Source organism: Mycteria americana, chromosome 2 (genome assembly GCF_035582795.1).
Source record: "Mycteria americana isolate JAX WOST 10 ecotype Jacksonville Zoo and Gardens chromosome 2, USCA_MyAme_1.0, whole genome shotgun sequence".
NCBI lineage: Eukaryota > Metazoa > Chordata > Aves > Ciconiiformes > Ciconiidae > Mycteria > Mycteria americana.
In genome coordinates this window covers 129,072,326-129,088,906 of record NC_134366.1, presented here as the reverse complement: position 1 = coordinate 129,088,906, position 16,581 = coordinate 129,072,326, and the positions used below count along the sequence as shown (strand labels likewise).

The 16,581-nt window shown below is 40.6% G+C and overlaps 1 protein-coding gene across 6 annotated transcripts in view; it reads right to left on the bottom strand.

The window, feature by feature from the left end:
- Nucleotides 1-15,229: 15,229 nt before the first annotated feature.
- UBE2V2 (ubiquitin conjugating enzyme E2 V2) overlaps nucleotides 15,230-16,581 on the bottom strand; it is a 29,240-nt gene continuing 27,888 nt past the window's right edge. For 3 of the 6 annotated variants that reach the window (XM_075494616.1, XM_075494618.1, XM_075494619.1), the window contains 2 exons: nucleotides 16,270-16,329; nucleotides 15,230-16,096 (listed from right to left, as the gene is read on the bottom strand). In XM_075494616.1, the coding sequence (XP_075350731.1) occupies nucleotides 15,950-16,096; nucleotides 16,270-16,329 (207 nt within the window). In that variant the 3' untranslated portion in view covers nucleotides 15,230-15,949. The remainder of the gene's footprint in view (nucleotides 16,097-16,269; nucleotides 16,330-16,581) is intronic. The other 3 variants (XM_075494617.1, XM_075494620.1, XM_075494621.1) reach the window with 2 other exon arrangements.

Here is a 16,581-nt window from a genome sequence, read left to right as displayed (position 1 = left end):
CAAACTCTTACATCAGTAATTACCTTTACGAATTTGCAGCTATTATTAGTAGACAGAATATACGTGAGCAAGCTCTCTCCTGCTTTATTTTAACCAAAAGGACATCTCTCATACTAGGCCTTCTCACATTTAAAAAACACATTTCAGTCTCCCTGGGTTTTCGGTTTGTTTGTTTGTGCTTGGGCTGACCGCAGCCGTGCTGTCTCCAGAACGCCTCAGCTCCCATATACTTTGCCACCTTCCGCAGCGCTCAGCTGTGATTCATTGTGTGCGCAGGTCAGACACATCCCTTGCATTTCTGAGGTCACAGCGTTACAGCCAGGCACCGCAGCCTTCCCAGCAGCATGTCCCATCAAGGCTTTTGTAAGCGCATCGTGCAACACAGCCAAACAGCCAAGCAAAGTGCACAAAAATGAGTTTTGCTCATCCGCAGCTGAAGGAGGTATTTAGATGGGAGGGCCTTCCAGGGCAGGAATTACATGTTTGTACTGATGTCAGAGCTTGTGAGAGCTTACCTCCTGTCCCTCTGCATTACCTTAATACAATAGGACAAATTTTATAATACAACAGGACCAACCATGTGTGTAATGGTTGTTGTGATGCCCTGGGGTCAAACTGTGGTTTCTTTCTATATATTCTTTATTTATACTTTAGTGTGTATATATACACACATGCATGTATATACATACAAATGCATATATACATGTATGCATGTGTATTCATCCACTGTTTATATATTCTATAAACATACCCATAGTTTGTATATAAGAGACCCCAGGGAAATAATATTCCAAGAACATTATATATGCTTTCCTCATGGAAAACCTAAACTTGTTCATTTCTTGGATATTCCCTCTGATATACTCAGCCTCCATCTGTTCCACAGAGTAAGTCTTCCCTTGCACTTCTGTGAAGTGATTGAGATCTGTCCTTCAGCAGTTGGCACCATTATTCCACTGTCTTCATTTCACAGAACACTGGAGGACACATCCATGTCTCCCGTGTACTGGAGAGCCCAGAACTGGACACAGTACTCCAGATGTGGCCTCACCAGTGCTGAATAGGGGGGAAGGATCACCTCCCTCGACCTGCTGGCAACATTCCTCCTAATGCAGCCCAGGAGGCTGTTGGCTGAACGGCAACACAATCATCTGGTCTTATCAAGTATTGCTGCCTTCTAGTTTTGCTTTTGCCTGCAAGTTTGCTGAGGGTGCACTCTGTCCCATCATCCAGGTCGTTAGTGAAGATATCCAACAGTGTCTGGCCCCAGTATTGACCTCTGGGGTACACCTGCGGTGACCGCCCTCCAGCTGGACTTTGTGCCACCGATCATAATGCTTTGAGCCCAGCAGTTCTGCCAGTTAAATCCATCTCACTGTCCACTTATCTAACCCATACACCATCAGCTGGTCTATGAGGATGTTGTGGGAGACAGCGATGAAAGCCTTGCTAAAGTCAAAGTAAACAACATCCACTGCTCCAGTCATCTCATTGTAGAAGGTTGTAATCCACTGTCAATCCATGCTGACTACTCCCAATCACCTTCCTGTCCTTCATACAGTTAGAAATGGTTTCCAGGATTATTTGCTGTGTCACCTTCCCAGGGGTCAAGATGAGGCTGACTGGCCTGTAGTTCCCTGGATCCTTCTTGAAGATAGGAGTGACACTGGCTTCCTCCAGTCCTCAGGAATCTCTCCTCAACTGCCATGACCTTTCAAAGATAATTGAGAGTGGCCTTACAATGACATCAGCCAGCTCCCTCAGAGAAGGCACCGAGCACCTTGGCCTTTTCCAAGTCTTGTCACCAAGTCCCCTACCCAGTTCAACAACAAGCCCATGTTTTTCTTAGTCTTCTTTTTGCTACTGATGTACCTGTAGACACCTCCTTCCTTTCCTGTTGCCCTTCAACATCCCTTATCAGATTCAACTCCACGTGCACTTTGGCTTTCCTAACCCCGTCCCTGCACACTCAGACAGTGTCTCTGTATTCCTCCTGGGTCACCTGTTCCTGCTTTCCCTCTTTTGAGTTTTGTGAGGAGCTCCCTGCCACCTTTTGCTTGATATCCTGCTCATTGGAATGGACTGTTCTTCACCATGAAGGAGATAATCCCTGAAAACCAACTAGCCCTCTTGGACCCCTAGTCTCTCCAGAACGTTCTTCTTTGGGATTCTTCCAAGCAGATCCCTGAACAGACTAAAGTGGTCTCCTGAAGTCCAGAATTGTGATCCTGCTTTTTGCTTTTTCCCCCTCATCTCAGGTTCCTGCGTGCCGCCATCTCATGGTCGCTGCTGCCCCCAACCTTCACATCCCTGACCAGTCTTTCTTGTCCAAGTACTTCCTTGTCCGTAAGTACGAGGTCCAGCAGAGCATGTCCCCTCATGGGCTTCTCGATCATCCATCAGGAAGTTGTTATCAACGCACTCCAGAAACCTCGTGGATTGCTTGCGCCCTGATGTGTTGTCCTTCCAGCAGATACTGGGGTGGTTGGCTAAAGACCCCCATGAGGATCTGGGCCAGTGACCATGAGACTTCTTCCAATCGTCTGAAGACAGTCTTGTCTAATTCTTGATGAGCTGGCAGTCTATAGCAGACACCCATAACAACATCACACCAGATCCACAAGCTCTCAGCTGACTCTCATCTGTCCCAAGGCAGAGCTCCATCCATTCCCACTGCCTTCTCACAAAAAAGAGCAACTGCCCCTCCTAACCATCCCGGTCTCTCCTTCCTAAAGAGCCTGTATGCAGCCACTGCAGTGCTCCAGCAGTGTCAGCTATCCCACCATATCTGTGCAGGCAAGGAGCTCATCTGCTATGCTCCAGTCTCAGCGAGAGGCCCCAGGCACTGCCCACAGCCCCAGACCTGCGGAGCTGCCCCCTCCCTCGGGAGCTTGCTCTGGGCTGTGGCCTCTGCTGAGTCAGGGGTAATTCCTCCCCCAGGCGCTGGGGACCATCTCCGGCAGCTCCTTGCCACTGCTGCTGAGCACAAAAGCACTGTCAGCCCAGACCCTGGCCCCCTTCTGCATAAATTGCTGCGTATGCTGGCTGCACACCAGGCTTGATGGTTACACAGGCTCCCCCCGGCACCGGCTGACAGGATGCCTGACCCTCCCTGGTCAGGATTCAGCTGGAACAAAAGCTCAAAGCCCCTTTCTCACGAGAAGCTCTTCAGTAGTCATACTATCTACCATAGATATCACAAACCAGCTGAAAATTTTACCACCTGCTTCTCTCTACAGGTGAGAAAAACAAGCAGTCGGGGTCAGAGATGCCTTAACATTTACATGGGTTTTAGCCATTCAGTGATTTTTACCACCACCATCCCAATTATCACAGAGGCTATGATACCCATCAAAGACAAATTAATAATTCCACAATAATCTGTTACAGCATTAGCAAAAGATAGCTGCTCCAGACATAGAAAGAAATAACGTATCTGATAGCAGGTCCACATTCGCAAAGTACCTTAAGAGAAACCTAATCCCTTCCCTTGGACATCAACAATACCCAAAGCAGCACGAGACACTTATGTACAAGGAGCAAGAGGAAGGCCACAGTATTTTAAAGACTGCCTTCACCAATCTCATGACAAGAACACCATCAGATATTATACGGTACTATAGGCTAAGTTGTAGCAAAGGTCACCACAGCATGCCTACACAAAGCACCGCAGGACATCTGATGTCCACACCCACCTAGACAGGCAGCGCCTCTAGTCAGTTAAAACTTTACAATGTGGGTTTTCTAATAAACAAACACAGAAGAGGTCACTCTGACTTTCTCTTGCTCACCTGCAGGTAATTTTCCACCAGGTCCCATTTCAATTTGATGAAAGTGTCAATTATCTGATGAACCAAAAACCCCAGCATCCCAACTGCTGTTCCGATTAGCCCCATCAGCAGCCATCGATCCCACTCTTTTCTAGAAACAGGAAAACACAGTTACGTCTCAGCCTATAACACAGGCCTATTTCCCATGCTTCCTCTCACAAGCATGCAAGTTCCATTTTTAAAGCATTTTGATGATTAACCGTGACTGCATGAGCAAGAGGCTGGTTTTGCCAGTATCTCTTTAAAAAGTGTACATTCAACAAACCTTTACCTTCAGCCTTCAGTTCCTTACCCAAATTGAAAGCCATTTCCATCTGGTAAGGAACGTGGTTGGATCTTTTGGTTTTGTTTTTGATTTTGCTTTTTTAATGTGTAAGTAGCAGTGCAATTTCAGATGCTGATTGTTTGATGACATCTCAAAATTCAATTATGTGACTCAGTAATTAAGCATTCAGTAGAGCACTCAGAACTCATTTCAAAGTAATTCCCATTTTCTTCTACTGCAACTAATGCACCCAGCACCTATCATATAAATGTGCAAACCTTTACCTCTAGTTTCTGTCTTTCCTAAACTTATACTTCTAATAATAATTGTGCACCAATAATAATTTCTGATTTATTTCTAGTATCATCTAGGACTAGACACCCCTACTGAGATTCAAACACCACGTTTCCTGCAGATTACAGCAGTGAATGTCAAGAAAAGTCTCAGTAAGAGAACATTCCTCCAAACCTCTGCAAAGTCTCTTCCTTTTAAGTTGGAAACATTGAGTAGTTAATAATTTTTTTTTGCATATTCAATAATTTGTCAAGAACAAAGGCATAACCACTTTCAAAAAATACTTTTAATCAAACTTGCTTGCCACTTGGCCCCCTTCTACATTCTGTTAAAGTATTTTCCTATGTACAGAAACAATAAATAACATTTTCTTAATTCCTTCTGCTATCAGGCATCTCCCTGGATCGTCCAAATTCCCCATAGTTTAGAGGCAACTTAACAGTATTTAAGATAAGTTTACCTGTATGTTTTCTCTTGTAGCCATTTCTTATAAACTTTACTGTGTGAAGGCAAATAATCCAAACTCTCATGGGCTATCAGGTGTTCTCTCTCCTCCTCCTTGCAGTGATAATATGCTAAACTGCTTCTGCTGATGCTGCACTGCCTCCTAAAATCCTGAGAGTGAATCAAATCAGGCCCATGATCTTCTGCCATTAACATCTCCTCTTCACCATTTTCCACACGTGTCCTATGGGAAAAAAGTGATGACATTACAGCGGCCTCCAAGAATCTTCAGGATGCCAAGAAGAACAACATGAGCCCAAGATCAGTTTCCTCAAGACTGAAAGAGAGAGGAATGGAAAACCACATGAGGAGGGAGTAGCTGTGGCGCAGAGATTGGCTGGTTTGTGTTTGGCCTTGCTTTGCTGTGGCCATGTGTAGACCCAACACAGTTGAAGCAACGAAAACTTGTCTGAGCTGGAGCTGTCTGGTGAAGTCGTCACTTCAAGAACAGACCGACCACTGTAGCAAGATCATCTCACCGGCTCCTTGCTGACTGTTCAGAGGACAGGGATGTTTAAGCTGTAGGGGCTTTGTCTGTTTTAGAGATGATCACTTGCTGTGCTTTAGGCTGTCCAGAGTTCTTGATCCACTAATCTAATCACACAATTTAATTAAATGAAACAAAGTCTAGGTTGCAGTGACATTCAGTTAAACCCTGAATTCTCAGCATTATATAGGGACCCTAAAAAAGCCTATTCTCTAACACAATATCCTTTGAATTTACATGTCAAATTTCTTTTTAGATAGATAAAAAACATTTGCTAGACTACCAAACTCACTACAGCTTGGATATTTTACCCAAGGTAGTTTGCAAGTTGACAGTTCAATCAAAGCAGAAAAAGACTTAATGCATGTCAAATATTTACTGTAAAGAAAAATCGGTAACATGCTGTGTGTTTGCCACCTCCAAGGCATATTTTTGGTTACCAAAGAGAGAGTAGAGAAAGATTGCTGCTGCTCTCCACTTACTAGCATGTGGACCAATCTGGAAAGGTCTCATCAAATAATGAGGAAACACGAATAGTTCCTGGTTGTCAGTTAGCGAGTACTAAACGGCAAGAGAGAAAAAAAGATACTTACACAAACCACATGCAAATGTTCTGAAACCAAGCCTTTTGGACCTATGGTTTTTGCAATGCTGAAAGTTTCCTTGTGGCCCACTACTCACACTTCTCAAATGTAATAAAACACATCATCGAGACAATACTGCCCGGGGCAGGGGGGCACATCCAGATCGGGATATTGCAATGGCCTAAGTCCAATTTCTTATACCATGACTGTGGTTTTTTGCCAGCTCAATCAGGCATTTTGTTCTAGAGATTTCAAAAGTACTATGCAAATTCCAGACCTGGAAACTCTCAGTCTGAGAAAAAAAGAGAAAAAGTTAAAGAAGAGAAGAAAAGGGCTCTAGGTGGAAACCAAAGACTTTAGAAAACAATTGTTGCTGGAAACTGTGTGAATGGCTATGAGCAACAGCAAATGCATTAGAAAAGTTAATGTTACTTTCCTTACAGATGTAGGGAAATAAATTTATCTTTGCCACCAATACGTTCACAGAGAGGTTATCTGACAACACACACTTGTTGTGTGATCAATTAAATCACTCCAGTCAAAGGTGAACTGAGGAGGAATAGCCAGGTTCTGACTCTGATTTTGACCTGTTCTTATCTAAAAAGTGGTAAGTGCTTTATTAAACACAGCAGCTCAGACCTTAGATTTGGGTTTAAGCACAAAAATGTTTTGAGATTAGACTGCTAAATTGTGCTTGTACAAAAGTTCGGTTTAACTAGTCCTATTCCAAGCTTAAAACGGGGCAAAGGAAAGCAGAGCCCAGACAAGAAAAGCAGGCACCTGAGCAGAGCTCCTGGCTGGGACCCCGCCGCTGCTTCATTCAGGGACGCCCAGTCTGGCTACCACCAGGTCTCCATTCAGCCCATTTCTTTATTTCTGGAATGTGGGAATTTGTATGATGTCATTTCCTAGTTGTGCTAGATCAAACTGGTATATGTGAATAGATCTGGGTATTATAGAGATTGCACCATGAACAGAAGTACAAAATCCACTCAATACAGAAAGGGAGGGGGGGGAAACCCAACTGAAACTAAAGCTACCTTTCTAGGGGAAAGGGATGAGGCTAAGTCACACTGCTCACAGACAACACAGGTATACCTCATTCCATGTCACGATGATTAGTTATGTAAACAGGACGGCTGTTTTTCCTCAAACAGGAATACCATTACCACCCGTAAGAGCATACCTGAGCATTTGCCTTTGCTATCCCTCGTTGCCAGAAGACCAAAGCTGACAACTCTTCTATCAGACATGAATCCAACCCAGTTTCTGCAGCAGCGGCTCAGCTGTACTGCAAATTCTCGCAGGCACCCACTCGTGCATTCAAAATTTAAAAAAACAAAATGGAGTAAGAATGTGTTTTCAAACTTTGACGCCTAACTATTTTTTTTTTTTTCACAGACTACTCCATAGTTAACTTAAACCCACCAGTACGCTCGCTTATCTGAAATACATTTCATGAAACTCTGAGAAGCAGCGCACAAATGGCCAGGGTCCAAAAGCTAGAAGGCAAAAGGCAGAGAGGTATTTGAGATTGCAGGGGGGCACAGCTGCATCCCAAAGATGCAGGAGTTGAGACAATTCTTCAGAGGACAGACAAGGCCTTATGAAATATGTACACACACGGCCTTTGTTCATTATTTTACAATTAAACCTGAAAACAGTTTCCCTTCCTAACAGAAAAAGTTGTTTTCAGAACACTTAGATGAAAACAAATGCAGATTAGGGTTGGAAAAGCATTCTGTACCAGAAATTCCTCTGCTAGAAATACATACTGCTTAATTGCCCTGTCAGAATTTGACCCAAAACCTACGCATTTTGGCTGTTATTGTTAAATATGCTCCCCCACACACATACATACACACCTCCCAATGCTGAGCATGAGTTTTCATCTTCTACAAAGTATTTTGGAGGGTGTATTATTAGTCTTGTAAAGTCTCTGTAAGGATTGTCCTGCTTCCTGCAATAAGTTTTCATCTCCAAACATCACACGAGAATCTCTCTGCTTATTCAAGAGCTTCCATAACTCAAATTTTGCCATGGATAAAGGCAACCAGAGGCAATGATGAAAGAATACCTTCTCAATACTGGAAGATAAAATCCCCACCCCACCCCGAGGAGAGCAGAGAATCCAGGCTGTGACCAGTTCCCAGGTTTTCCACTCACTTCTGACTTCAATAACTGCTTCTGCAAGGCTTGCTACCTTACTCACTCTTGTTGTTCTTAGCTCAGAGGGATCACAGCCTAAATGGGAACTGCTGCTTTGGAGACAAGGAAAAGGAGTCATCTATATTCTGTGTTCATCACCACAGTGATGAAAGCTAGTAGCTACACACTTCTTTGAGTAAATGCTTTAAGGATTCGAGTTATAAATTGAATTTTACTTAGTTGGGGGAGAGTCATGAAATATCAATGTGGGGAAAAAGCGTGCTTTCAAGCTGGCAAGACCCCGTTTGGGAGCCACAGAGCTCCTTGTTCCACTCCCAAGCAGCTTCCATGCAGACCATGGGACCCCTTGCACAAGGGCGAGGGCAGAGTAAGGAGCGTGGGCAGACACCAGCACGGTGCTTTCCTCCTCGGTAAGCATAAGCAGGCTGAGCTAGGTGGCCTCCAGGACCTGGAAAGTAGCTCCCTTGAAATCAGAAAGATCAGCAAAGGATCGGATCATTGCTACTTGGTGATCTGGATTACAGGTGAGGTGTGGCGAACAGAAGAAATGCAGCTACCACACGATTATCACTAGCTGGCCATTCCAACACAAAGTTTTGAGCTACCCCATCTAACTCCTCTCCCAAGTAACTGGGGAGAAGGAGCAACACAATTTTATTTGCCTAAATGTTTTGTCAGTGTGAGAGTATGTGCATGCGTGCACACACATGTGTTCTTTATCCTTTAGAAAACGAGGGTGGAATAATCCCAACCTGTGAAAATTCAAAATAAGTATTGCTAAATCACAAGCCACAGCAAATAAGAACTATCCACCAAACAACATTGGCGATACAGCATGAGTTTAATACCAAAACATTTTGCCACTTGTCTTTAAATAGTACAGACATAAATCAGATTCAAGCTATTACACATAAAAGCACCTACGACAGAACTCTAATTCTCGCTATGGTTGTACTAAACCACTCCTACCGGGGCACAAATTACCAGTCACCCATATATCTAGATGGCTATATAATGTAATTTCGCTGTGCAGTAGCAGGCATGTAAAAACCAAGCAAATACTTAGTTTGCACCTCAGTTTTATGTAGCCAGAGAACAGCGTATTTTTTGAATGGTGTCAGGACTTGCATATACTTAAATTATATTAATTCCTTCCCTCCCCACTGCCCCCTTGTCTTCGGCTACAGGCTCCTTAGTGCAGCATATGCGATTTGTGCATCTGTCAAGCAAGTGAAGCAGTGCACCATTTTTGTTGGCTTCTGGTTTAATACTAATTATCATACAGATATTATAGAATCATAAAATCACAAAAATACAGTAAGGCATTAGAGACTGAGAGTTAAAATTGTTACACTGAATGAACAACACAACCGTTCCAAACAAATCTGAAGGTAAAAGTGAAGAGTATTTGAAATACCAGAAGAAATAGTTACTACTCTAGTTACTACTCTAACAAACATGAGCAGTTCAGATTTTTTTTTTTTTTTTTAACAGATTGAAAGCAGGGCGGTGGAATGAAGAGCTTCCAAAGCAGTACTCTCTTCACAGCACCCTACTCTGAAGATCAAAAGCATTACACTACTAATTGAGGTGCCACTCAAAGATTTTAAATAATGAGTGTTCAATGCGCCACCTGAATGACAGCTGAATGTCATTGCTGAATGAAGCAAGTAATTATCATAGCAATTGAATAGCAATATAAAACCATTGCTAAATAGAAACATGGCTACAAATTTTTGTTTCACATTATTTTAGTACTTCAAAGTTACAGCATTTAAGGAATGAAAGTACAGTACTACCTTAGCATGGGAATTTTGCTATAAATGCAATGACTTGTACATTTGATGCCAACTGCAAGGACAGAGATGTTTGAAATGTTTTCTGATAAGGCTGTCACAAATCTAGTACATTGTTACAGGTTAGTAGTACCTTACAAGATCGTAAATTTAATCTGTGAGTCTTCATACAGGAAAAAAAAAATGTACATACGACAGGAAACAGTGTCAGAAAACACAAACCAAGATGACTATGACTGTCTCCATGAATCCTGAAACTGTGATGTTGTGGCAAGGAGTTATTTTAGAGATTTCTCAGAAGCAGCTGGTCCCATAGTTCACAGTGCGACACACCACCCAGAGATGAGAAATAACGCTCTCTCCTGGATCTGCAGTCCAGCAAACAACAAACACTGGAAGGAACTGTCGGCCAGAAGAGGCAGGGGTCAGGGTTGCTGGCAATTCGCCTGATACCGTGACAAAAGCAAAGAGCTTTTAGTGTAGACTTTTCTCATTAATAGTATTGACTCTATTAACCACACGCATACATTTAAACTTAAAACTGCCAATCACCAGTCACTTAGATTAACCTAGGAACTAAAGAGCCAGCCACCAGCATCACGCACTTCCATGCTTTTGGTTTACACAGCTCCTCATGGTGGCAAGTTTTGCGTATCAAAACCTGAAAGAAACGGAGTCATCTCAACCTGCTGTACTTCACCACAATGTTTAACAATTCTAAATGCAGGAACATTTTTTTTGCTCTCTCAAAAAAGTGAAAGAGATGAATAGAACTGGGTTAACTCCTGTCAGGCTGAACTGAAGGAGTTCCAAGTGCTAGTTCCTCTCCCAAAGTCATTCTGCGAGGCTCAACCCTCTCAACCACATATTAACCCAATTTTCGTGACACTGGAAAGATCTGCTAGAAACGTTGTCTTCCACATCTTCATGATAACTTCACAGCTCTACTGTTTGAGCTGCTCTCATCCTAATTGTAACAGCTTTTATTCCTGTGACAATTGGAAAAAAATAGCCCTTTTTTCATGGTCTATTCTCAAGTCAAGTCAGTAACAGATGTGTTTACCAGGCTTCTTCTTTTCTTGATAATTTTTAATCAGTAGAAATTGCAGAGGGAAATCAAACCCTTCCCCCCTCCCTTTCTCACTCCTGCATGCTTAAAAATATAATAATAGTAACATAATAATAGTAATAATTCAAAATGCAAACAGCCAATGTGTTAAAGCAGCATACCTACACACCTATAACCATCACCAGGGAGCAGAGTGGGAATGAGCACAAAGCAGCTGATAAAAACCTTGTTTATGTCTGCATAGCCGTTCCTTCAGTATTTCTGAGTTAACAAATATACAGTATATTTTTTTTAACCCAAACTGCATAGTTAATACATTATAAAACCATGTTTACATTTTATCTATACTGCATATATTAAAAGCAGAAGGTTGGGATGGTTCACCTTAAGAAATGGTGAAAAGTCATAAATTAGTATAGAAAACATGCGTTATATCAAGAGAACCCATGCACTGGTTATTTGTGCATTTTCTCAACATCATCCATTAAGTTATCCATTTATATAGTTTGGCACTAGTATAAATCATAAAAGGCTTTTTATATTTATCGCTATTTTAAAATGGTAAAGACTGGAAAACTTCACGGAACTGTTTGAATATGGGAATGGTACTTGAGCGTGGGTATATGACATGTATTTTATAGAATGGAATTCACCGTACATTCATTTACAACTGTTTATCAATTGAGATTAAGTTATACATCCATTTAGCAAAAAACCCCCAACCAAACAAAACAAAAACACTACAAACTGCATTAACACTAAGGTCATGTAGAAAGCTGATATTTTAACCATTGAATGGAGTACTCATTCCTGTGGAAGTTGAGATCAGCTAGTGAAATGTGTTTTCGTACTTTTTTAAAGCAGCGCAAGTAAGTTATTGTCATACTTCCAGCATTACAGGCAATACGTCCTTCATATCATTTTAGCCCACGATCAGTTGGGTCTGCAACAGAAGTATAATACACCGTTTCAGGGAACGTTGCGATCACCAGAACAGGCAAAAGAAGAAAACCCTCTCCCACAATTATTTCATTATGTAGAGTTAACACAGACACATTAACAAGTTTTAAAGCTTTTTTTAATTATTATTGAAGAAAGACCACAGGCATTCATCACGTTCCCCCAATACCTCCCCACCTCAGAAATCTTCCTAGGCTTCACAAAAGAGTTCTGAACACATTATTTAGAAAAATTTATGAGAAACATATTTTGTCTCACTGCTTCACTTCCACCTGGAATTTTACTTGCATAAAAGAAAAACAAACAACGGTGGTTTTAAGACACCTTTTTTTGTTACAGTAACACATATTCAGACTTGCTTAATACCAGTTTATTCCTCCTTCTCTAGCAGTTGAGACTAGCCACACCAGGGGCAATCTGGCTGTTTTCAAAAACTAGAGGTCAGAACAAAAACAAGTAGTAGTCAGACATCTTGCCTCTGTCATAGGACAATTACCAGGTGGCCTGATAAATGAGCCCTCTGCATCAAAAGATAGTGTAAGAGAAGTGTAATAAATATTTTTAGGCCCTGAACTATTGTCCCGAAAGCTACTAAGTAGGACATACATTTCCACAACTCACCATATAAGGAATCATGTAAAACACAAATACTTGTCTAAATTACACAGTTTATTATGATTATTATTATAGTTGACCAATTGTCACAGGATGCACTAAAATTTCCTTTAGGGATCCCCTACACAATAACAAACATTTAGGAGGAGCGTAGATTATGCATTTATTTCATAATAGTTGAGGGATTCGTTCCCGACCGTCTTGCTGGGTGTCAAGTATTCTCAACTTGCTTTCAGGAAGATGAGTGCAATCAAGGCAGTTGGTAAGTGCACACTTTGCAACATTTTATATACTTTATTATAAATGAGTAAGGCACATTATTTGTAATGTGGATATTTCCATAGGCTTGCTCATTATATCTTAAGGTTTACGAAGCATGAATCATACCACCTTTAGGGTTTTGGTTTTTTCCTTTGCTTCATAGTAAACTTATCCCTCCCTCGAACAACTAAAACACAAGAACTTTGGCAATGCTTCAGAGCACAAAGCTAGTTTAAATCCCAGTTGATGGCCACCAACATGATATGAATTTTCAAATGCAATCTGAAAAAACATTCTATTTAGAATTTTTGCACTTTCCACCTCACACAACTGGCTTAAAATGGTGCTCTACTTTGCAAGATGCACAAATACAGTTTTAAGAAGAAAAAAATACACATTTGCTAACAACAGCAAATTCAAATCTTGCCAAAAGAACATAACATAAATTAAATACTTATAAGAGGAAAATTAAAATTCTGACCTCTAAGTAGGTCTAAGAAAAGGTCTAAGAGAAACCACAAGAACATGAGAAAACAAATTGCTAATTAAACACTGATCAGACATGGATACATGTAAAACAATGTAACCTTTCTGGAGGTGAGTAAGCAGCAGTGCTTCAAAATCTTCTTCAGGTAATAAAAGAGTTTCGGGGAGGCTCCCGACTTTATGCAGTAGTCAAAGACATTTTAAAATTTCATAATTAATTACACTTAGACTTCTTCCAGTGCGAGCAAAATGGAAAACCAACACACCTAAAATCACTGCAGGAATATTTTTACAGTCATCCTTTATATTACATACCCTGGTGTCAAAGATCAGATCCCTCCACCACTTTTTTTTCTTCTGCAAAATGTATCTGCTTACAGCTGGATATGCAGATTTTCACAGATACAAATGGTTAGAGTACAGCAAGGAGGAATAGCTGTTGTGGGATCAACTTGCACCACATCCAAGTGAACAACCAGCCCTTTTTCATGCTCTGTGAATAAGTCAGTGTCTTAAATTATGTTACCAACCATATCATAGTCTAGGAGTGTTTCTCATTCTCTCGTCTATGCTGAAATTGCCCCAAAAATTCACATCTCAGAACTGTACAGTTCCATTATTTTAATTGATTAAATATAGATTAGCAGTGTTAGTGTAAGAAAAAAGATTTAATGGCATCAAAATCATTCAAATTAAATCAACTAAGAAAATGTCGCAATGCACTTCAGCGAAACCATCACAAATGATATGTTATATAAATACAGACACGAGGTAGCTGGCAGCTACAAATCCACCAATTCTGGAAGTGCCCAATTTGTCTAAAAAGCATCAACTGTAAAATACTAATTAAACCTTTCCATAAAAAAAAAAAAAAAAAAAAGAACACCTAGTTTATTGCTTTTAAAGGTTCATTCTTTACATCAGAAATAGGCAAAGGCATATCAAAGGAAGTTACCTGGCTGTTGATGGCTTTTGATTATATTTACTTTTTCAAAAGAACCACTAAACAAAATTTTGAATGCAAATAGCTGACTTGCTCCCAATGTTACATGTTCTCACCAAAATGAACAAAGGCTTGCATTTTCCAAGGCGGGGGGGGGGGGGGGGGGGGGGGGGGGAAGGTATAATTTCCAAAAGGATAGCATTAATTACTTTCTTATGAGAAATCAGTAACAGAACTAAAACCACTGTTCCCACCAGACAGAATACATCGAAAAAAAACAGACCAAAAATTGCAGGAGAGGCAGAAAGCACTCTAGCTATGAAGACAGTGGTGTCATGGCATATGACACATGGAATGCAGATGGAAACATGATCATCTGTATTACAGGTGTAATTTTTATTAAAGCTTCCTGAAGTTTATTTTTTGTGTGTTTCAGAAAAGGCAAAAGTGGAACAGACAATAAAAAAAAGGCAAGAAACATAAAAGAGGAAAAGATACAAGAAAGTAAGAATCAAGGCAGCAACTGCAAAAGCAAGACAAAGGACTGAAAAGTAGGACAGACTTCAGCAATGCGGTCTGAAAACCACTCAGAGGTCAAGTAAGCAAAATGAAAGTTATGCTCATTTCTCAAAAGAATCTGGAGGGGAGGTGAAGGGGAGATGGGTAGGCGAAATTTTTTTGTTTTTATTTTGGAGTTGGTTTGGGGGTTTGTTTGGGTTTTTTTTTAAATATATATGTACACACACACAGCGCAAGCTTGGCTAAAGAAGTGGTACTGCAGATGACAGAACTTACTCCTCTGCAACAAACGGAATACCTTGACCTCTCAAGTAAACTAAGCATACAAAAGTGGTAAGAATAAAAGGTGCATGTAAAACCAGCAGCAATATTGTTTGGCTTTCCACTACTTCTGCAAGTTACTGTACATATATTACATCACTATTATAGAAATGGCACAGCCTCAGACACTTTCCACATTTTATTTACATTTTAAGACTAACTTTAATCTCAATCACATATCCATACATTTCCTTTGTTTCACTAAAACTTAAATGCATGGTTTATTAGAACAAAGACTGTAAACAAATATTTGCCATGTCCGATACATGTAACACACAGGAGCTGCTTAACAGAAATTAATCCCCCCATTTTATAAATACAGGTATCAAAACAATCCTGAACATACTTTGTGACACTACTAGTAGTCGGCACCCACACCCTTGCAAAATTAAACAAGATGAGCAACGGTATTCACTGTACCTGCTACTTTAAAACAAATTTAACTGCAGCTCTTTTACTAAGCAAGATGGATAAAGCATGCCATTTATATTTTGCCTTCTCAAGAGATTATTTTCAGAAACATATATTATTCCACAGCAATCTGACACTTTCTGTCATGCTTTCATCTTGTAAAACCTGAATTCCAATTTTAGGCTATTTCAGGCTTATGCTTAAATGACAGTGCCTTGATAAGAGAAAAAAATAATTGTGCTGCCTTTTTCTCCCATAGTGCCTGAAAACATATTGGGCATACATATAATATATATATTCTTACAAATGTCCAGGTCATGTATACCAGCTGAAATTCTTTTAATGTGTGGGTGTTTGCATTGTGAGACTTAATCAAGACATTAACATGAGTAGAAGGTTGTTGTTTTAAGACAGAAGTTTGAGAATCAGCTAAAATTAATTGTTGTAAGTTTGTCCCTCTGGAGGTTGTGGAAGCTTCATATTTTCTTTGGACATCATTAGACGTCTTAGCTCTTGAAGTACAACTTTAATGCTATAAGAATTTTGCCATTTTGCTAACACTGGTATGCTCCGTGCATCCACCTGGAAAAAGAAGAGGGAGTTATAAGTTATGATGAAATACAGTATCTCTACATAAATAACTGCTATTGACCTAATTGTTCTAAGAAAGAGTCTAAGCATTCCCTGACACTTTCTCTGGGGCATAAAGTCCCTGTGTTCATAAAATATTTTAAGGAAAACAATCATATACTTACACATGGATACAGATTCTGCAATAAAATCCATGCAGGTGGACCCTTCCATCTGTGCTGATACTAATATTAGTGAGAAGGAAAGGGGGGGAGGGGGGGGAGGAGGAGATCAGCAAACCATTCACTGCAAAACTGGAGCCATATCTTGTAAAATTTATCAATTTGTTTCGAATTACCCCCAAAAAACAAAAAAGTCATCACGTTCATTATGCCAATATATACACTCAGGGTTTCCCCAGTTCTTCAAAAGAACCTGCCACACAAGAGTCCGTAGAATACCTTTCTAAAGGAAAATTTCCCTTGTTTTTCCCTTGC